Raw genomic sequence first — 23,137 nt, forward strand, 5'->3', positions numbered from 1 at the left:
AAATGTTCAATTACACTTATCTTTACTTCTTAAATTCTGCTACAACATCCTTTTAAGGAGTCCTGGGTGGTGCAGTGGTTAGAATGCAGCAATGCAGGCAAACTCTACAAACTGCCAGCAGTTTGATCCTGACTGGGTTCAAGGTTGACTCAGCCTTTCATCCTTGTAATCGGTAAAATGAGGAGCAAGATTGTTGGGGGAAATAAGCTGACATTGTAAACCACCCGGAGAATGCACAATGGGGCAGTATACAAGTCTAGATGCTATTGCTATTTAATATAATATAATATAATAATGTCCACAATGCAAATAAATAGACTTAAAATGCTACTGGGAGATGGAGAGGGGTTAGAATTGACAAGAGACTACTATTTTTCAGCTCCAGTCTGTGTTAAACATGACATCTACTTCTGCCCTAAGGATACAAATGTTGTTCTTTAATATTTCAGTAACCATGTGCATAGTTTAGCATTCTGAAGCCTCTTAGATTTCACCAGGAGAAGAAAATTAAGTTCTAACGGTTGCTGGATTGGATCTCCGGTTGTGGGGCAAAATTATTTCCTAGTTTTCTTTCATAAAAGAAAATCCATGAAGTCTGGAATCAGGATGCATGAATACCTCAAATCTTTTTCTTTTCTCATAATTGACATGTACTCCAGGGTTTGTTATTGAAATTATTATTCAATATAAGTACAATATAAGATGTTTTAATGATCCAAGAATGTGCCAGTGTGAGAGAAGATGAATTTATTTTATGCTTTGTTTTATAGACTTTACACAGATACTAACTATCACTTATATTTATATTCCAATAAACCATCTGATCAAGAAAAAGATTTGTTTAGGTACATGTTCACTATCTCATTGGTGTCCTAAGAAGGTTGTAAATAGGCCTAGATCTTAGGATATCTTTATTTCTCTGTAAAATGAACAGCTGTAACAAGTTTTATTAGCAAGGAGAGGTAAAATCTCTGTCAGGTTGGACACCTGGTGACTTCATGGACATCTCTATGTATTTCTTTGAACAACAATACATAAGTGATTTCCCTTGCTGCCTTTAGTGGGTCTCCTCTCCACAACTTCCTAGTTCAGCCTACAGAGATAGGCTGAATAGTAGCCTATCTCTGTAAGTAAGTAAGTAGATCTTAATAATCTACTATGTAAGCAGGTAGATCTTAATAATCTACTATGGGTATCTTAAGGCTGAGAATCAGCCCCAGTAAGCTGAGAGAAGAGGAAACAAAAAATAGTTACAGTCTCCAATAATGTACAGGATCATTTTATATTCCATATCACACTGTGTAGCAGCTGAATGAAATTATATTTGGTTTGGATCGTATTGTAAATTAGGCAGATTCATATTCTAAATCAGTAAGGTCCCCAATGTAGTTAAAATACTCCGGCATTAAAATAATCATTTTATTATTTTAGATAAACTGTCCAAAATTTTATTGGGAAATATTCAGTGAAATCTGGAAGTCTTGGAACAGTTGCTACATATGCCAAGGCATAAACAATATCAATTAATGGAAGATTTTGGGGCTTCTCTAAGGGAAGTAGATGGGGAAAATGAATTAAGGTGTAAAATAGAATATAAAGCTAAAAATTAAACTTTTCAGAAATAAAATGTGATAGAGTTAGAGTTCTATGACACAGAGAGGAAATCTGTGTTTCCCTTATTTTTCACAGTCACTGAATTTGATACCATAAACCAATTGTATTCTACTGTCACTATTATTAGCAGTAGCAATCTAAAGCAACTAAAATGTCAACATTTATCTTTCATGATGGAATATCTTATCCACACATTATAGTTATTTTTGGAACTCTTATTAGAGCTACATTTTTTTAAAATTGCACAGTAATTTTATTACTTTGAAATATTCATTTAATCAGTTTAAACTCTATGCAATTTGATTCATCCAATACAAGCTTTATGTCAACTTCCCCAACAATTCTGGTTCTTTTTAAAAAAAAAATCATTAAATATTTAGTTACTTCATAAAAAGCTCTAGAGAGTCATCAATAAAATACCAGCCTGCTGGGATTTGTAGATTACATGAAATTAAAAGAAGAATTTCTAAGACTGCTTTCCCTTTTGGCACTACTGTGCCCTAATAAAAAAGGAATGGTGTAAACATAGTGAATTTTAAAAGATAAATTCATATTACCATATTTAAAACATTCTTCCCAGCTGTATGTTCTTCATATCATTGTACTTCAATATCTGTAATCCCTATCAAGAATAGCAAAAGCTACTTTTTTGTGTGCAAATTGTTGTTGTTGTTGTTTTTTACTCCTAGTGACTGTCTGGACTAGTCTCTGCAATTTTCTTGGTCAGAAGAAATTTACAAACCACTTTTTTGGGAAGTGGTTTACCCTTCCTTGCTTCTTAGGACTGAGAGAGAGTGGCTGGTCCAAGGTTACCCATTTGGCTTTGTGGCTAAAATAGGATAAACTCTGGTTTTCTAACCTGGTGACTTTATCACCACATCTTTAATATATGTGGAGATGAATACATAGTGGAGGCTTTCAAAAGAGCTTTTCCTGATTCCACTTTAGGATAAATGCAGCTTGCCAAATAGGATTATGGCCCTTATCACTTAGTTTCCAAATTTATTTCTCTTATTCTGTTTCTAGAGCAGGGGTGTCAAACTCAAGGCCCGTGGGCCAGATCCGTCCCATGGGATACTTAGATCTGGCCTGTGGGGCCACCTTGGAAACAGCGAAGGACCGCGGTGCCTCTGCCAGCAAAAATGGAGCTCAGGAGGGCCATGTGTGGCTTTGTTTTCGCTGGCAGAGGGTTGCAGAGGCCGTCACAACTGAAAACAGAGCTCGGGAGCCCGTTTTCTCTGGCAGAGCACTTGGGCCACCATAGGCGCCCCCGATACAAGGGACATTGAACTGGCCATACCCACCCTGGCCATGCCCACTCTGCCACCCCGAGATCAAACACAACCCTGATGCAGCCCTCAATGAAATTGAGTTTGACACCCCTGTTATAGAGCAACACAGGAAATTAATTAATGTTGCATTAATGTTAGCAAGCATGATGTATGATGTAATAATATCTATTCTCTTTATAAATAAATCTGATTTCATTTTTGATGAATATCTAGCTTTGCACATCGTCTTAGAAGTAAGTTTCACTAAGTTCAGTGAGCCTTTCTTCCAGACTGATGTGTATATAATTTCAATCTCCTGAAAGTATATAGAATAGCATTTCCTTGTAAGAAAATTTACAAAATCAGGTTACAGGCTATAGTCCTAAAATTGCAATCATTTAACTCTGTGGGATTAAATTATTTAACCCCTTTCTACAAAGCATTTACCATGTTATGTCATGTCATGTTATTATTTTTTACATTCATTTTTATTATATGGCCAAGCATATTATCATTTATATTAGTAGTTTCTTTCTGAAGATATTGTAGGTAGACAAACACCATTATTCCTTAATGGGAGTGAGGCAGCTACTTGTTGCTTCATAAAGATTGATACTGCTCACAGTAGTTTTGGGGTACATTGAGGATACTTTGCAATCTGGCTAGACTGTTGTTTTATTTTTCACACTTTCAATCTGTGTTTCTGAGTAGTTATAAACATTTTAATTCTTACTGCTAATTTTATGCACAAATGTAGAAGTTTCAATTACTTTAGATTATTGGAGATTTAAAATATTACAATTTTCTCTGTTAAGCATTATAATTTGACATACAATTGGTATTTCATCAAATCTTAAATTGCCATTTAAATTCCCAAGCAATCTCTCTGTTCAATGCAGGAATCCAGATAAAGCCTTATTAGCCTTTACTAATAAGTGTCCATTCACTGTCTGAACACATGCAGTGAAGGAGAGCCCATCAATTCCCTTGATATGGCTTCAGTGTTGAACTGTTCTTACTATTACATTGATCCTTTAAAGGTTCCTTCAGAAAGTAATCAACATTGAAAATCCAAGTCAGGCATCCATTCATCTATCTAGCTAGAGAGAAATTCAAAAATTGCTCACATATGAATAGGTTTCTCAGAAGTTTAACAAGTCTTTAATAAGAAACGTGAGAAAAATCAATTAACAGAACAATCTTAAACATACATGTCATAGAAGCTGAAAATAAACAGTTGCGAAATAGTCATCTTTTTGAAAGCATGCTTACAACTCTGAGAGGGAAAGAAGAAACATACTACCAGAAAACACAGAAATACTGTGATCATGAGAGAATCTTGGACCGAAGACAAATCCTTTCAATCAGAAAGTGTGTTAGCAATGACATCTGTTTGCACCCAGCATAGAAAAAGAACCAGTGAGTATAGGATAATGAAGGCATAGCCCAGTACAGACATAGAGATCACCACACAAACAGTACAAAATGATGACAAACGTATCACTCTATCATCTACCAGTACTTCAGCCAACTACAATTCTGTTAGGCCAGCCCCTAGATATCCATATAGATAGATCCAGATTGCCTCTTTAATCAAAAGTTCAGGACCAACAAAGGGCCGTAAACTAAGGAGAAAACACACACTAGACTAGGGCAACGAGTAATCTATAGCAGGGCAGCCTACTATAAACTGAGAGCAAACTCCAAATTCAGTTGCCCTGATGATGTTGCCTAATTGGTAATGCAATGTTTGCAAGCAAAAAAACAAGCTCAGAGAGCAACAATGACTCCACAGTTCAACTCTGAGTTACATATGTTCTGTTGGAATAAAGTTTATTTTGACAAACAGTTGAGCAGGAAGCAAATATGCACACAGCAAAGCTGACTGGAATTGTCTCATGGAGTCTTAAAGAATTGTTCTTCAACAAATATGAGAGAGGTTTGAGTATGGAAAAAATCAGAGACAATGAGCTTGAACGCTAGATAAGAGTAGAAATCAAACATTGCAAAAGATAAATATGTATGCAGAATCAGCTATCCACACATTTGGTGATTAGGAGCTTTCAAATTAACATAGTTGCTGAGAGGTTGAATATTACATAAAAGCACTGAACCAAGATTTGTTGAAATTGACAATCACTATTCACAGCATATTTCAAATTCTCATATCAGTGCAAGTATCTGTCAGAGTTATCACAATCATCTAATAACATTTACTTAAGTATTCCTACCATTTTTTAAATTAGCATAGCCTCCTTAGATATGTCACATTAAAAAAAACCTGTAGATGTCACCTGAAAAAAAAATATCTTGATCCCATCCACCTGGACAACATTTCTCCAGTTTCCCACCTTCCCATTTGGTTAAAAAATGTTGCTTGGCAGCTTCAGAGAGTCTTGGATAAAATTGATTGTCTTGACCCCTTCCAGTCAGAATTCAGACCCAGTTCTGAGACAGAAATAACAATAATTGACTTGATCTCTGGTAAAAGCAGGATAGGACCCATCCTTGGTCTCCTTGATCTCTCAGTGGCCTTTGATACCATCAACCATGATATGTTTTTGGCCAGTTACAGGGTATAGGGCAGGACAGTGCAGTCTTGCTCTGGTTTGTTCCTTTCCCCAAAGCCAGTGCCAATCAATGTTGATAGAGATTGAGAGATCCAGCTCACAGCCATTCCTTTGTGGCATGCCATAGGGCTTGGTACTCTCTCCACTCCTTTTTAACATCTACAGCTGGGTGAAATCACCAGGAGTTGAAGTATCATCAGTATGTGGATCAGGGGTGAGATCTACTTACCTTCCCTACCAGTTCAGAAGTGTGCGCGTGCATCACATGCAATTTTGGACCCTCTGTGCATGTGCAAAACCTTCTGTGCATGCACAGAGGATAAAAAACAGGTTACTTCCTGGTTAAAACCAGGAAGTAACGACATCCGGGCGGGTGGGCAGAGCCTCACTCTGCCACCATTACTGGTTCTCCGAACCACCCGCCGCTACCGGTTCACCCGAACTGGCGCAAACCGGTAGCATTTCACCCCTGCCGTGGATCTCCAACCCATGTGATGCTGTCACTGCTCTCTCATGGTTCCTGGAGACTGTGGGGATCGAGATAGGAGACAATAGGCTTCAACTGAACCCTGACAAGACTAAATGGCTTTGGGTGCATGGAGCTTCGAGATCTGGGCCTACTACAGATAGAACTGGTGCAGAACTTGGGGGTTCTCCTGGACTCACAACTTCTGGAAGAGCAGGTGGCAGTTGTGACAAGGAGAATATTTTCACAATTTCACGTGTGTGCCAGTTGCAACCTTTCCTGAATCAGGAATCTTTGCACTCAGTCATTCAAGCTCTGGCCATTTTATGCCTGGATTATTGCAATGCACTCTACATGGGGCTGCCTGTGAAAAATATTCAGAAGCTACAACTGGTACAGAATGTGGGGCAGAGGCAGTCCTTGGGACCCCTAGGTTGGCCCAAGGTACAGTCTGATTTGTTTTGCAAGGCCCATGAACTTAAGAACTTCTTAACAACTTCTAGGCATTAAAAGAGGCTGAGAATGAGAATATTTTTCAAAGAAAGAGCTTGTTAGAGTGGCTTCAGACCAGAAATGTTGAAAGAGAAATGAGTAATTTGGCATGAGATGATGTTCAAAGAAAAATTATTCCTCCAGGCATAGCAATGCACTACATAGTAACGTCGTGAATCTCAGACATTGTGTATGTACAAGTGGCACTTAACCCCAGACCTTTGTGCTGATGGTTTTATACGACTTGAACTGTAAGGGCAGAAATAATGTTGCACTAGATATATGTGGGCAATTGGCTCAAGATACTGTCTTTAATGAAAAGTTGACATGGGAAGCTGCCTTTCTCAGAAAATTAAACTCAAAATTAAATAACTGTGGCTTAAACCCTCCCATTTCAGCCATTTTCCATAGTTTCCTTCAGCTCATTTTCTTTATTTTAAAAACAAAATATACTGAATTATTCAGTTGCACATTAAAATATTATCCTGTTTGTTTAGCAGAGATGCAGTGAACAATTCAGCTAATTATGGATGATGACACCAGTACAGTGTACAACAATCATGTGGATTATCTGTGTTTAAGAATCTTCCCAACAAAAAGTCAGAAATGTTTATGGAGTTAGTAACAGTTTTCCCATTGCGCTCTGAATTGTATCAATCCCAGATTGGCGTATCGTAAGGTTTTTAAAAGCTCAGGCCTTGTAGAGGCAGAACAAAATCATTATAATGTTATCACAAATAGAAGCAGATACACTCCCTGTATCTGGAAGTAATCTAAGCTGAAAAGATAGCTAGTAAAACCACCTACTAAGGCTGGTTTAAATTTTAGCAAGTAATTAGGCTGAAGACAAAAGCAGAGGTGGCATTTTATAAGAGCAATTAATTTAAAGGTTAATTTCCTTGGGTGCTAAAATCTTATTTAAAACATTTACCAGGAAAGAAAATTAGGATGTTACTATCAAGATGCATGGAGTGCTTTTGGGAATCCATTCCTATTATCAGTAAAAAAATTAGGTTAGGCTCAAGATGGGAATTTCAATTCATTTTAGTGGATTATAAATGGCTTTGAGTGAAAGGATTTTGCATTTCTTTTGTTTGAAATTATTAATTGCAACTATTTTGAACAAAAGGTCTGCATTTATATGTGAACAAGCACAACATGAAAAGAAAATTGGCTATGGATTGCTGCCTTCCCAAGTAATGAAGCTGATGTTAAGGAAATTGCTGAGACAATAAGTGTGTAATGAAAAACAATTAATAAATGAAATTGCACTCTAAAAGTGGTGCTATCGATGTGCTTCCTATATATTAATTTATCTGCTCCTCTTTCCTCAACATTTATCTGGTCCCCTTCTTTTCTGAACAATAGTTACCACCTCCTCAAGGAACTGTTGATATAACTATGGATAAAAATATAGATAGGGACGCGGTGGCTCAGTGACTAAGACACTGAACTTGTCAATCGAAAGTTCAGCAGTTAGAATTCCTAGTGCCATGTAACGGGGTGAGCTCCCGTTACTTGTCCCAGCTTCTGCCAACCTAGCAGTTCAAAGGCACGTAAAAAATGCAAGTAGAAAAATAGGGACCACCTTTGGTGGGAAGGTAACAGCGTTCCGTGCACCTTTGACATTTAGTCATGCCGGCCACATGACCATGGAGATGTCTTTGGACAGCACTGGCTCTTTGGCTTTGAAATGGAGATGAGCACTGCCCCCTAGAGTTGGGAACGATTAGCACATATGTGCGAGGGGAACCTTTACCTAAAAATATAGATACAGATATAAACATTTAGTATCAGTTTAAATCACTTTAGTATCCTTTAAAGTTTCGCCACTCCCTGTATCTATATAAACATTTAGTATCATGTCATTGTCCTAAGATTCTGCTTAATAAATATTCAGTACTGTTTAATAACTATAACAGTTTAATATTGTACCCAATCATACTATAATAAATGGATTGACACCACCTGAATTTTATTGATTTTCTCTTCATCTGTCACATAGTTTTATTATATAAAAGTATTATCATATTTTAAAAATACATATATAGATATGAATCTGGTGTAGTTGAACTGACAGCTACAAATAAGATAAGCCACTAGAATCCTTCCCGGGAGATCACAACCGACATTGGGAAAACAACAATTTTATATTCTGCCAATCTCTGAATAATAATCTTGAAAGCAATAATTGTGGAAATGGGGGGACTCATTTCTAACCTACCTTCAATTCTGCTGCTTATATACGCTAGTTTCTTGAACTGGTTCAGTTAGAATCTCAACTAAAACAAACCATGGTTTGAAGTAAGGAAATGATCAGAATTTATGGACTAGTGGTTAGGAGCATCCTAAAATATATGTGTTGGATTAGGGTTGATGCATCTATCCACTGCATGTTGCTTTATTTCTCACACTTTTCATCCACTAGCATTTTGACAACTTAACAGGCTAATACTGTTTAGAAGCTTCTAAAGTAGTATCCAGTGAACCATTAATTATTTTTTTAAAAAAATACATTACCTATTAAAGAAAATCACATCTCTATTTTCTCAAACTCTCACCTGAGTTTTGGCCTGCTAAAATTTACAGCTGAATACCCGGTGATGGGCGGAAGATTGGCCTACTGGCTCCCTGGAGCAAACCAGAGTATGTATTTCTTTATCATTATGAATGTTTTGCTTCGAGTGTCCTTTGAAATGGTTTGTGGGAACTCTTACAAGAATTTCTTTCATTCTTTCTCCTTTTTTTCTTTTTTCTTTTTTTCTTTTTTCTTTTTTTTCCTTTTTTTTGTGGCATGAGTTCACTTCTGAGATCTGCTTTCCTATGACCCTTCAAGTTCTTCATATGCACCATAAAACATTCTTCTTCAGAGTGCTTTAAAAGAATTTGGGTTCTGTTGTTTTAGAAACTTTGCCTGTAGTTATGTTTACGTGAATGAATTAATAAATGAGTGAATGAATGAATGCATATTTTTAAAAAAAGCATGTGATAAAATGAATGGCTTGAATTATGGAATGTTTTGCACTGTTTTGCTGCTAAATAAATAAGACAGAAATGTTATAGAAGTAAAAAAAAAAAAAGTATCAGAATAAGTTAAATGCTTAGTGAATGGTCCAACATTGAGCAAGAAATAAAATTAGGATGTTTGATGTCCTCTTGGGTGTTTAATGAATGTATGCATGCATGCATGAATGAATGAATGTATTAGGAACATTTTTTATGATGTTAGAAGGATGTTGATCATAAATATATGTTGAACACAAATGGTGCCATATGTCTGGCTAAATGAATATTAGATAGATTATGTCTATTAGATATTTTCAGACCTTCATAGACTGTTATTAAAGATGGGAAGGCAGATGGAGAAATTTAAGACATGCAAATACTGGGGGAAAGTAGTTAGATATATGTCATCAGTTGTGGGAATGAACATTTGTTAAAAGTAAATGCTTTCAGCCCATTTTTTTTATATCAAAGGGGGAATTGGATGAGTAAAGTCAATACAGTAGGAATAGGATATTCAGAAAGTATATGTGATAGGACAAGAAGAGTTAGGTCAAGAATGAGTGGGAGCTGAATGAATATAAGTTGAATATAAAAATAAGTAATCAGTATGAACAAAGTACCTTGCAGAAAATGAATGAAGATTAAATTATAAAATAGATATAAAGAGAACAGTTAATGGGCTGAGAAGAAGAAGAAGACTGAGAAAATCATGATTTGATAGTTGAGGAAATCCATAAAAAGAGAGAAGTGAGAAGTTTAAAGAACGAAAAACTATATATGACATAATGAATGGACTTAGTGGAAGAAAGGATTGTTTTCAAGATACTGAGAACTTCTGTGAATTATATAGATATAACTAGATTTAAGTATGTTTTCTTCTTTTATCTCATGTCTTGAATTTATTTAGCTTGCTGTTGCTTACTTCTTTAGCTTACAAAGCATTCCTTACCCTGAAAGGGAATACCCTGATATGTGAATGTATTTAGATGTATATAGAGTGTTGTTACTTGTAGAATGTTTGGAACTTTAATTTGACATTTTTAATAACTGTGTGGTGTCAGAGTTAACATATTGTATTAACTCCAAGAAAACCCTGGTATATGTCCATATTCAGCTATAGAAATTCATTGGGGGCTTTGGGCTAATCACTGCTCTAAGCCTGATTATTTCATACCTTAAAAGAGTGTCTCTCAACCTTGGTGACTTGAGGATATGTGGATGGAGGGCCAGGAATTCTGGATCTGAAGTCCCACATGTTCAAGTGGCCAAGATTGAGAAACACTGTCCTACAGTATTGTTATCATGATAAAATGAAGAGATATTCCTTATATACTCTTTGACCTCTAGAGAAAAGCTTACATTGAACTATGCTGTGCTATGCTATGCTATGCTATGCTATGCTATGCTATGCTATGCTATGCTACGCTACGATACGATACGATACGATACGATACGATACGATATGCTACATCACACAACACCACACCAAATCACACTACACAGTGTATTGTACTATATATTATGGACAGTGTGGCTAGAATAATCACATCTTAGAATTCAACAAAACCATAACAAATCTTCATCTAGGCATACTTTTTATTAGAAATCGTTGTGAAAATAAGTCTTTTGGAACCTCACCAAATTTACCCAATCTAAAATGTTATTTCTGCTCTGACTTGACAAATAGCAGCCCTTTAAAACTGTTCTCGTAAGGATCTGCATTGCATTTTGAATTATGTACCAGGAGTTCCTTGGTGAAAGCAGTAATGGTGGACAACTTTTTCTAAAGCAGCCAATCTATTCTGTCTGAAATCTGAAAGTTTAAAAGAATATTTGGTGCTTTTCCAAAGATTTCTTGTGAGTAAGACTCAGTCTAAGCTCTCTCCAAATCCCAGATGTATCCCAAGGCATAGCTTACATCTGTGAACAATTCCATAGAAAATCTTCAGGGGCTTCTGTCCAGCCAAGTTCATAAGAAAAGAATTGCCTGAAGGTAGAACATCTGGACGTAATTGTTGTTGACTCACACTTGCTTTAACCTTTCAGAATACTAATCTTCCTGCTGGAGTTTTCCTCCATTTGTACAAGTTTTCTGCCTATATTTCTCTTCTAATAAAATTGTCTACATCAATCTCTACTAACAACTTATTTCATTAGAGATTTATTTCATTACTTGAGCTGGCTCTAAATGGCATTGATTGGGCATGGCCTGCCTCTTTTCTTTTCTTCTCCTTTTTTCTCTTCTCAACTTATTTGAAGCATTCGTTCAATTTGAGAATCCTTCAGGGACAGTTTGAGAATGCTCCACATGTAAAATAGAACATTATTATGGAAATGATTCTGGAAATACCCCTGTTCAACTGAAATTTGATTTCAGAGAGAAAAAATATAAATTATATTTCTCAGTGCTCTGTCTGAATTGTATGCATGAAATGTAGGTTCTTTTGAGTGCTCTGAATGTCTACATTATTCCCTGCTCACTGACTATCAGGTTTTATGAGTAAGAGATAGCCATTTCTAAACATTTGGTCAATGCTAACACTATTAGTTGACTAAAAACCTAATAGGTGTTGTTTGTCAGCAGGTGAATATCAGAGCAGTCTGAAGTCCTGGTCTATAATATCTTGAATATACAGGACCTTTTCTATTAAGTAAACCCAAAGGATATCTAATAGAATCTAGTCAAGTGTGCATCTTGGACATTAGGAAATTTGATTTCAAAAAACTTAAGAAATACCAGTTAGAATATATAGGATCCCACGAATACAGTCAAGAAGAAGGTGGTTCAGGAATAGTAAGAGTGACTTAAAGCAAACTTTTAACAGCATAATAGCAAGTAATTCCAATAAGACTACCTTCCTTAACTTGGATGATTATTTTTATTATTTATTTATTTATTAAATTTCTACCCTGCCCATCTCACCAGCTGATTGTGGGCACTTTACAACACAAATATGGCCAACTCTCAGAATTGCCCACTCAGGTATAGTATTGCCAAGACTGATATAAATAGTCTCCAGTTAATGACTGCTCTATTTTATGGTCTTTTGTTGTTACAACTATCATGAAAAAGTAACTTTACAACCAGTCTTCAAATTTATGACTGTTGCAGTGTCCCACAGTCAGGGATCGCAATTTGGGTATTTTACAACCAGAGCACGCGCGCGAACACACACACACACACACACACCGTATTTTTCAGAGTATAAGACACACCTTTTTTCCCCAAAAAAGAGAGTGAAAATCTGGGTGCATCTTATACTCCGAATATAGCCCAGCCCAGCCTCGCAAACGGAATTTCAGAGGCTGAAAGAAGCCTCTGAAAGAAGCTTCAGAAAAAAAGCCTCTGAAAGGCTTTTATCTAGAATAATATGGCAAGCAGCAAAAGAAGAATCAGTAAAGGTTCTAACCAAACTATGTTAACAAATCTGGAGAATGACACAATAACCAACAGATCGGAAGAGGTTAATCTACATACCAATACCAATGAAAGGAGTTTGAACAGAGTACAGATAGTCCTTCGGAATAAAAGCCTCTGAAAGAAGCTTCAGAAAAAAAGCCTCTGAAAGAAGCTTCAGAAAAAATGCCTTTTTTTCTGAAGCTCTGTTTCAGAGGCTTTCAGAAGCAGAATTTTTTTTTTTTTTCTGAAACAGAGTTTCAGAAATTTCAGAGGCAGAAAAAAAAGCAAGGCACAGACCTTACAACCAACAAGCCTGTTGCTAAAATTCACCTCTGGAAACAGCTGATTGAGGGTATTCCAGGAGACCAGTCCACCCACCAATCAGCTTTTTTCTTATTTTCCTCCCCTAAAACTAAGGTGCGTCTTATACTCTGAAAAATACGGTATATATCATTTTCATAGCGTCCTTCAGTCACAAGCTTTCTGTCCAAAAGAGTGGAGTGCCAGGAACAGCTAAGATGCTGCACAGAACCTTCAACCCTTCAAACTGCCAAGTAGAAGTCCAAAGAATGAGGAAGACATATACCACCCATAGGGGTGAGAAGGAGATTTATTTATACTATACGTGTAAAGGGTTTCCAGGTAAAGGTTTTCTTTACTAAAACCGTAATGTTTATACACTTTCAAAATTCATGAATTAAAAGCAGAGACTTGTAACTTGTCTGGGTACAATAGCTGGCTGGATATTAACAGGGGATTTGCCAACAGTGTTTCACAAATATGAAATGTCACAGAAAGGATGGCCTCTGCATATACACGTTTGACAGGATGAAATTCCAATAATGGAAGAAATCTTGTTTCCACTTAAAGCTCAAGAACTCTACCTGACATATGCTGATCATTTTAACATTATAACTCACTGCAGTGACTCAGAAGAATTGCTTCATTCATTCATCTGTGTCTGTCTGTAATTTTGCCGGGTTTTAATCATGCAACCTAAGGGAAAGAAGCCAAACTTCACAGCTCTTCCACTCTGTTCATTTCCTAATTCTGCATATCATACTAAATGTGAACAGCTCCTTTCCCCCACAATCTTTTCAGTTGCTGGCTTGGGTTTGCTTTTCCCCCCCACACCAGGGGTGAAATCCAGCAGGTTGTGACAGGTTCTGGAGAACTGATAGCAGAAATTTTGAGCAGTTCGGAGAACCGGTAGTGGAAATTTTGAGTAGTTCGGAGAACCGGCAAATACCACCTCTGGCTGGTCCCATAGTGGGGGGGGGAGGAGAGATGGGGATTTTGCAGTATCCTTCCCCTGGAGTGGAGAGTGAATGGGGATTTTGCAGTATCCTTCCCCTGGAGTGGGGTGGGAATGGAGATTTTGCAATATCCTTCCTCCAGGAGTGGGGAGGGAATGGGGATTTTGCAGTATTCTTCCCCTGCCATGCCTACCAAGCCATGCCACGCCCACAGAACCGGTAGTAAAATAATTTGGATTTCACCACTGCCTCACACCGCTACTTTCTTCTATTTCATATTCCATTTCACAAGTCAGCTCTTACCTGGCTGCAACTGTAACCCATTTGTTAATAGTCCTTGGTTTCTCACAGATACCTTTCGCCAATAATATTGCCTCACTTTGTCCTTCATTTTAACATTCCAGTACATTCTGTACATAATTACTGACTTACTAGTCACTAGTGTAATGCTGACTAGTTATATGCTAAAGGCTTTTTGGACCTTTCTACCTCAACACCTGGTATTTTGAGGTGCATTGGAATCAGCTAGATTGGAATAAGTGCTGGACGAAATTTCTGAACAGAAAAAATGGAAATTCAAAAGTGAATACATAGATACATTAAGAAAACAACCCTCGTATCCAGCCTAATCCTTTATATACTTTTTGGAAGTAAGCCCCACAATTTGATTTGTTCACGGATAAGTTGGATGGAACTGCAGCTAGTGTTTGTTTCAGGTTTTCTGCATTAATTAAAATTTTGTGTTTGTTTTGTTCTGTTAACAAGTTTTTTTCTCTTTCTTTTTTTTGAAAAAAGTTTTTTATTTTTATTTTTCATCAACATGTTTAAATGTACAGTCTTTTATCCATCCTTATACATAGTTTGTTCATCTTCTTCTTTAACTTTCATTAGGTAATTAATTAATTATTTGTTCAGGTCTGCTCTTTTACCATTTCCTTCTTTTGTTTTACTACAAACTTTCCTTTTCCTTTCCCTTCTTTCTCCTCCTTTCTTTCTTCTTTCCTCATTCCTCCTCTCCTTTCCTTTCCTACTTCCTTTCCTCTTTCTCCTCTCCTCTCTTCTTCCTCCCCTTCTTACCCTCTCTCCTGCTCGTCTTTCCCCTTCCTTCTTCTTCTCCTTTCCCCATTCTTCTTTTCTCTTCTTCTCACCTCCCCACTCCCCTACTTTCCCCTCTCAACTCTTCCCCTCTTTTCCATTCCTTTATTGTTTCCTTTTTTAATTCAATCTGAGATGGCATTCGAAGAGACCTGATTTCTATTTACATACGTCTTCATTTCCAATTTCATTTTTTACTTTACTATTATTCCTCTAGTATTCCTGTACATTTTTTAATCAATCCATGTATCATCTGGGTATAACATTTGTGCTATCATCTTCAAAGTTTACCATTATTTCTTAAAATATATATTTATCTTTCCTTCTTTCATTTAATTTTAATATACTAAAACATATTCATCTCAAACTTCTTGTCTTTATCCTGTTTATTATCTATACTCACTTTCGGTTAACAAGTTTTTTTCACTGTCAGTATGGCTCAAGAGCAAAACAAGCTCACTGATGCAGATATGCAAGGGTGTAATTTGATTATGTGCTACTGTCTGCCTGGATTTTTACCTCTGAACTTTCCAACAGTTGGTATTGGTGATGTCCTTCATCTTCCTTGGGTTTGCTTAAGAAAAGGGGAAAGATAGGAAAGAATGGGTACGGCTAAATAATACAGGTTTTGCAATATTAAAAAAGATCCAAAATAGAAAAGTAAATTATCTTTAACTCAATATTCTATTTATGTGCATTTTTATTGTGGGAAATGGTTTATGCCACCAGGTTTTATGAGACAATGAAATTCTGAATTTTATAAAGGGATAGCAGTGCATGTGTGAGCGAGCAAATGATTGAGTATGTGTGTAGGTATCTGTCTCTCTGTCTCTCTCTCAAATTTTAGATATTAAAATGTTGGGGAAATGATTTTGGTTTTATGTTCCAAAACTATATGTAAAGGGTGATGCTTAGGTCTCTGATTATTTTTCACTAAGGGGAATATGCATTTCTTCACATTTGATATATGAAGAGAAATGAGAATGAAAAAATCTGACTATTTTCAATAGGCGCTTGTTACTGTACATTTATCTCCAGTCACCAGACTGGAACTAGTTTAGAGCTAAGAGAGATCTCTGAAGAAAAAAGAACTAACGATAAGCATTTTCCTGTGGATGCAGATACAAATACATTGTATTTATCCAAACATTTTACAGACAAATTAGGTGAAATTACATTCTCTCACAGTCTGTGAAGCATTTCTAAGTTGCATTCGAATGCTGACTTATCTGGTTATTCCCATAATGATATTTTATATAAACATGTGCTTCTACACTTATAAATATTTAAGTCTTTTAACTATTGTACAGAGGTGGATATTTAGGACACATTCTTAATGTTTTCCCCACATGGACATCAAAGAAAGATCATTGGACACCACACTCTGGGGTACTTGTATTTCAGTGTCCACGTCTATCAGCCAATTACAGAAAGGTTGTGGACCTGGAATGCTGACTGTAACATAGAGTATGCCATACGACCTGTGACCTTGATGCATTTCACTGAAGTATATACAATCTATATCAGTATGTCATTTGGTCATATTTGCTGGAGGCAGCTTCTTTGAGGAATATATAATACATAAAACTAATGTCTGAACTGGATAGGTGGATTCTTTATTGACCAGGCAAGCTTGATATTACCTAGTGCTGCATAGTAAAAGATTGTAAAGTCATTTATTTATTGTGTTACTCTGGCTCAATCAGTGTCCACCTCTCTGAGGGCATGAGTCACTGGCACCAAGACATCCTAGAATCTCACATCATGAACCAATATTTTCTGGGGAAACACAACTCTTTTGAGTAAATATTGAAACTGCTGTTACTTCATCATCTAGATATCCGCTGACAAACAGCAACTTTGTCTTGTAAGGATTTAAACTGACCATGTTTAATCCCATCTAGACCCTTATAGCCTCCAGATACCAGTTCAAGGCTTCCACAGTAGCTCTGGTTTGGTCCAGAGTACCAATGTATAGCTGGATGTTATTGTCCTGTTCCAGGCCAAGCACACACAAATACACAAAGAAGGAGCTTGCTCACTTTACTAAATACACACACTTGCAGTTAGAGAAACGTCCCTCACCCCAAAGTTCAACATGTTTGGCTTACAGAGTTCCAAAATTAAAGCGGTGAGCAGAAGAGTAATCAAGTATTGATAGACTCATATACCTCTTCACAATGCTTTACAGCCATCTCTGACCAGTTTACAGAGTCAGCCTATGGCCCCCAACAATCTGGGTCCTCATTTTACCGACCTAGGAAAGATAGAAGGATGAATCAACCTTGAGCTGGTGAGAATCAAACTGCTAGCAGTGGCAGTCAGCAGAAGTAGCCTGCAGTGCTTCATTCTAACCACTGTGCCACCATGGCATTTAGTCTGAGGGTTAGAGCATGTAGATTCATGGAAGGATTCACCAAGAGGAGGAATTCACCTTTTTAGTGCTGGTGACATAATGCCACCTAATTTATTGCCTTATTATATCATGTTGTATCATATAATTATATAATAATGCCCAGTGAAGTGTTAACAGTGTCCCGCATCCAAACATTCATGTCCTGCCTGGTGCCCCTAAGGAAACAGGAAGCCTACAGAAAGGAGCCTTCAAAACACAACAAGTGCCCTATTGACTTCCTTAGGCACCACAAACTCAAATGAATCCCAAATTACCATGTAGGACATTGTCTCATTTACCACTGTAGAATCTATCTAGTCCTGAGTGGATATGGACAATTTTAGCCACAAAGAAAACTGGTAAACCATCGTGAGTACCTATAAGAGCCTAGTCTTGCTCACCTTTCCAAAATAAAGTTGCTGGCAGAATCTGCAGATACTGTTATTGCTACTATGTAGATTCAAACCTAACCTCATATCAATGGTTGGTCACATCCACTTTTTTTTTTTTCTACCATTATTGCTTGCTTGCTTGCTTTCATTTATTTATTTATTTTAAAAAAGATGCTTTAGGCATCTTTTCAGTCAGCTCTAGACATGATATTTTGTTGAACAAAAAATTGTATAACAAGATGTAATCATATAATGTGACACGTCCAATCTAATTCAGCCATTACAATCAGAATGTTTCCATTTGCTCTAAAATCAAGTGAAAAAAATTGCAGTGGCTACATTTCTTAAATGAAATCATCAATACAGGAACTGGTAATGTGAATTCATCCTTTTCTCCATGTGAAAGATTAAAAAATTCCTCCTTTAAAATAGCCCATTGCAAAGTATACAAAAGCCACAAGGCCCTGTAATAGAATATACAGCTTGATATTTGTTTGTTTGATTTTAGAGATATAATTTAGTAAAACGCATTGATAGATACACTCTAGGTAAGTCCTCTGAGGTCTTTTATTTTCTTACATTCTTACTTTGGGGGTTTATCTCTTCAGTTCCAGTTTTATTTCCATCATTCTCACCATTTATCTGAACTAGCTGATACATATCCAGGATTGTAGGAAATTAATTCTGTGTATCTGAGAGAACATGTACATGTTTTAGGACGGGTGTCTTAATAAGCATTTCTCTAAAAATGCATAGATTGCTTTAATAGTCATTATAACAAATGAAATATATTTGCAATCAAATAATATTTTTATTTATTTAACCTGTATGGAATGGATGTTTCATCTCCTAACCAGAAAACCGCTAATCTTTCACTCCAGCCTAATATGGGATTTTTCCAGATGGAAGGCTACAGAATCCTAGAGCTACACACTAATTGTTTTTCCCCTGGATCCTACAAATGGAATTGCAATAGATTTCTCACACAGTGATTGATGTTGTGCTTAGTATGTTTATCTATTGGGTGCGCTCTGTCTAACCCAAATAGGCAGGGAGAGGACAATTCCTTTTCTTCCCGCCTCCCTAATATCACTGCAGGCTTTACACCATGGTGGCTGGTGTTTTTTATTTATTTATTGGTTTGGTTTTGTCTAAAAGTGGGCAGGTAGATTTTTAAAATGCCCCGCTGCCCTTTTCCCATTGTCTCTTGCTGTTCTGGATTACAAAATGAGCAATGTAGGGAGAAAAATCACAATTCAACCCAGCAATTTCTTTGTTGTTACAAGACACAGAGGCTTCCTGCTGTTCTCATCCAAGAGGATCAGAGAAACAACAGCAGTTCTGAACTAACTATTCTTTTCCATCCTCTCTTGTCCGAAAAAATCTGGCCTGTGAAAGTCACCAGAGATTAGGTTGCCATTCAGATTTCTTCCTTTCATTGTTTGGGAAACATTTGCACATGTGGGGTGGAAGGGGAGTCCTGCTGCCACCCATGCATCTCTCCATTTTGTGCACACTAAATATTACATCTTTACAAAGCATTTGAATGAGAGGCTTCATAAACTGCAGTCGTAGCACAAGCAAAGCAGCTATCTTTGAATCATTAAAGCAACTATGTCTTTTTCAGATTTATGTGGCTGTTTCAAAAGCTGTTCACAACTGTCTCTGCAGGTACTGGTCATACGTGTGTTGACATACACAATCCCTTTGTCACACAAGTATGCAGAGATATCCGGAAGAAGCCTCTGAAATAACTGCACAAGCCTGAGAAAATGTGTGGCTGCTTTAGTAATCCAAGCAGAGGCTGAATTTCTTACATGTTTCAAAGTACCATTTTGAAAAAATTACAGGCAGACCGTGGTTAACAACTGACCTGTGAGCAACTATTCGGGCTTAGGGTCACACTGAAAAACTGTGTCTGGTCCTTACTAGCATTGCACAATCATGTGATTAAATAAATAAATAAATAACTTGATTGTCGTTGTATACGACAATGGGTATACTGTGTATACTGTGTATGCACAGTATACCCATACAACGAAATTCACTTAACACCCAAAGACCAGGTCCAACACACATAACAATCCCCAAACACACTCCCACCCACCACAATTCCCCACCCCTAAACCACCCAAACATCCGCACAACAGACCAAGTTAGGAGCTTCACAACCAGCTTTTGACACTCAGTGGAGAAGCTGGCAGTTAGTTGTAAGCCATGGTCATGCGATGTGCTTAATGTCTGTAGGTGATTCGCTTAGTGACAGTAATGAAACTGATGTCATAAGACAAGTGAGGTCACATGATGTTTCACTTAATGTCCATGTCACCTAGTGGCAGAGTGCTAGTCCCAACGTGGTTATTAAGTGAGGACTGCCTATATTAACTCTAAATGTTTTAAATCTGATGCCTTGCTTACATAATTCTATTCCCCTGGAATTTCAGATACATTTTTTAAAAAATCAAGTTACAAATTAAAATTGTATAGTTAAATTGCTAGCCAAGTGTAAAATTTAATGTTACTGCTAAGAATCAAAGCTGCTTCAAATCATCTAGATGCTTTAGTAAGCTACTAAATTAATACAAGCATAATTTAGAATGGGGATAGTATTATTGTTGTTGTTGTTGTTATGCTGCATAATTCCCTGTAACTCTGAGTAGTTAAAAGACATAAAAACTGCTTATGTGACACTCAGACACCCAATATCTACTGAACATTTCCTTTGGTGCTCAGTAGACTCTCTGACACATGATTGTTCCCCCACCTTTTAAACATTCTTGTAATTTTCATGCTGAAAAGCAAATTGCTAGTCTCTAGTATCATCTTTATTTGCAAGAATTTTTTTATTTTATTTGAAAATTTTTAAGAGATGGATGGCTATATCCCACTTCTTTGCTTAGAAATATGTTCAACCAGACTAGGAAAAGAAGAAAGGTAAGATGAGATAATTTGGAGCATCCTGCAGGAGAGATGGGGGGCCTGACAAATCTGATCTTTGTTTATATCACCATGGCTGCCATTCTGTGCATGTGTGCCCTGAAAGCAGCCATTTTGTGAGAGAGCCCTTGTGTTTTCAAAATTCCAAATGGACTCACCTGCTCAGAAAGTTTCAGGCCTATGCTTGAGAATGCTTAATAGAAGTAAAAGGCAAGTCTCAGTAAGAGAAAGAAATTATGTTTTATTTCTAACCCAACATTCCCCAAAGCAGGATGCTTAGTCTCTCTATACCTCATCCAGAGGCTGAGCAAAAATAGTGATTGCGTGCTATTCTCCATTTCTTTTTATAATTAAAGTTTTATGATTCGAAAAAAGGAAGAAGCAGTGCTAGGAAAATCTAGGGGAACTGTAAGAAGATGATTATATTATGTTCATGCATCACCTTTTGCATGAGAAATGTAGTTAAAGGCAATTTATATAACCAGGTACTAGCATGCTTGAATCTTCTATTTCCTGATTAATATTTGCTGCATTCTAGTGTAAAGAGAACTAAAGCCTCAGTGAAATCATCAATCAAGCTTACTTCCAGATAAGCATATAGATTTTGGGGCTTCACGAGATTTAACATAATTCCTTCTTTTAAAAGTATTTCTAAGCCTTTGATGTTTTATATCAGTGAGAAGATATCTCTTAGCACTTTTATGCTTTTTCTGAAAGAAGAAGCTTAATTAGTGATGATATTGGATGATTATTTTTCAAGTTACAAAGCAAAGCTCTAAAGCACTTTTGATAAATCAGTTTAGGAGTTAGAGCATCTGTTGGTATTTATTTTATATCTGTGTTATTAGAAAGGAGCTGATGAAACTTTTTGCAGCTTTTTAGGCACTTCCATGCTAAGACGCCTAGTGGAAAGAAGAACAATTGGAAAAATGTTCAAGATGTCAAAATAAAAAATTTATTTCAGGCTGGACGCTATGTAAGGACTGCCAGTTCTGAGTACATGGTACTTTAATATAGCTTACAGATATTGGGCACAATTCTATGGCCCTGTGCTATATTTAGCACCATCACCATCAAGCTAAGGGAAGTGATTGGATTGCATATCTGTAGTGCAAACTTAGCTTAATAGTGCTACAATAAATATTAAACTAATTTGTGACATAAAATTGCAACATAACAGGGTTATCCATATAGTTACTATACAAAATGTGTTTATTTGTTGGGTCAAAGAAAATATAAAGTTAGGGATGCTTCCTTGGCAAGCTGGGCTCTCAATTCCTTATGGTATTTGGCCAACATGCAACATTTCTGGGAATTGAAGTTCAGCTACAATTGAAGGACCAGAGGTTTCCCATATTCAGTCTATACCAGGGATGTCAAACTGGCGGCCTGCAGGCCGGATGCGTCACACACAGGCCACACCCACCCCAGCTCCACAAATGGGGAAAATGTCACAAAAGTCACATGACAGCAATGTGATGCCATGAGTTTGACACCCATGGTCTACAGAGTCTTTAATACTGATCAACATATAGGGATTCTTTGATGCCTAGGCATCTCTGATAAGAAATAGGCTTAAGTAAATATATTTGTTTTTAGAAGTGAGAAGAATAACAATTATTTTATGCGAAACATGTTTTTGTGATATCAATATAGTCAAGCCGGGCTTATGTTTTGAGGCTGGTTTTATTCTAGTGACCTTATAGTCTAAATGTATAGACTTTTTTCCTTTCTTTTTTCTTTTTTTTTTTCCCTATTCCCTATCCCCTATTTTTGATAATAATATCTTGCCTGTTTAAAAGTTTTGGAGAAATCGAAACTGACATGCTTTTATGTCATTTTTTTAGTTGTTGGTGCTAATAGGTTTATCATCCCATTGTGGATTTTGGCTTTTTCCCCCCATGGATCACCGCAACCATGATTGTTTTTTCTTTCTTTCTCTTTCCATTTCTCCCTCCTTTCCTCCTATGCTGAAGCCTTTTTATTTTTTCAAAAGCATTGTCCACCTGCTTGCATCTCTTTTTCAGGGAATCACAGTGTGGCAGCAAATATGTAATACCTATAATCACAACTAGCTAAAACATTTGGAAGTTGCAAAGGAATGGTTTTGCATTGTTTGCAGCTTCAACAAATGAGCATGCCACCTAGGTCAGGGGTCAGCAGCCCGCGGCTCTGGAGCTGCATGTAGCTCTTTCATCCCTCTGCTGTGGCTCCCTGTTGCTGGTCGGCTCCACAATTGATAG

General features: G+C 36.9%; 1 protein-coding gene across 2 annotated transcripts in view; it reads left to right on the top strand.

Moving 5' to 3' along the window:
• The window catches only part of NKAIN2 (sodium/potassium transporting ATPase interacting 2), a 556,752-nt gene that overhangs the window by 523,171 nt on the left and 10,444 nt on the right, over positions 1–23,137 (top strand). The window contains exon 6 of one of the 2 annotated variants that reach the window (XM_034418729.3): positions 9,003–9,059. The exons of the other annotated variant lie outside the window; for it this stretch is intronic. Within the exon in view, the coding sequence (XP_034274620.1) occupies positions 9,003–9,059 (57 nt within the window). The remainder of the gene's footprint in view (positions 1–9,002; positions 9,060–23,137) is intronic. 2 annotated transcript variants of the gene reach the window in all.

Source organism: Pantherophis guttatus, chromosome 1 (genome assembly GCF_059756535.1).
Source record: "Pantherophis guttatus breed Tessera chromosome 1, ASM5975653v1, whole genome shotgun sequence".
Lineage (NCBI taxonomy): Eukaryota > Metazoa > Chordata > Lepidosauria > Squamata > Colubridae > Pantherophis > Pantherophis guttatus.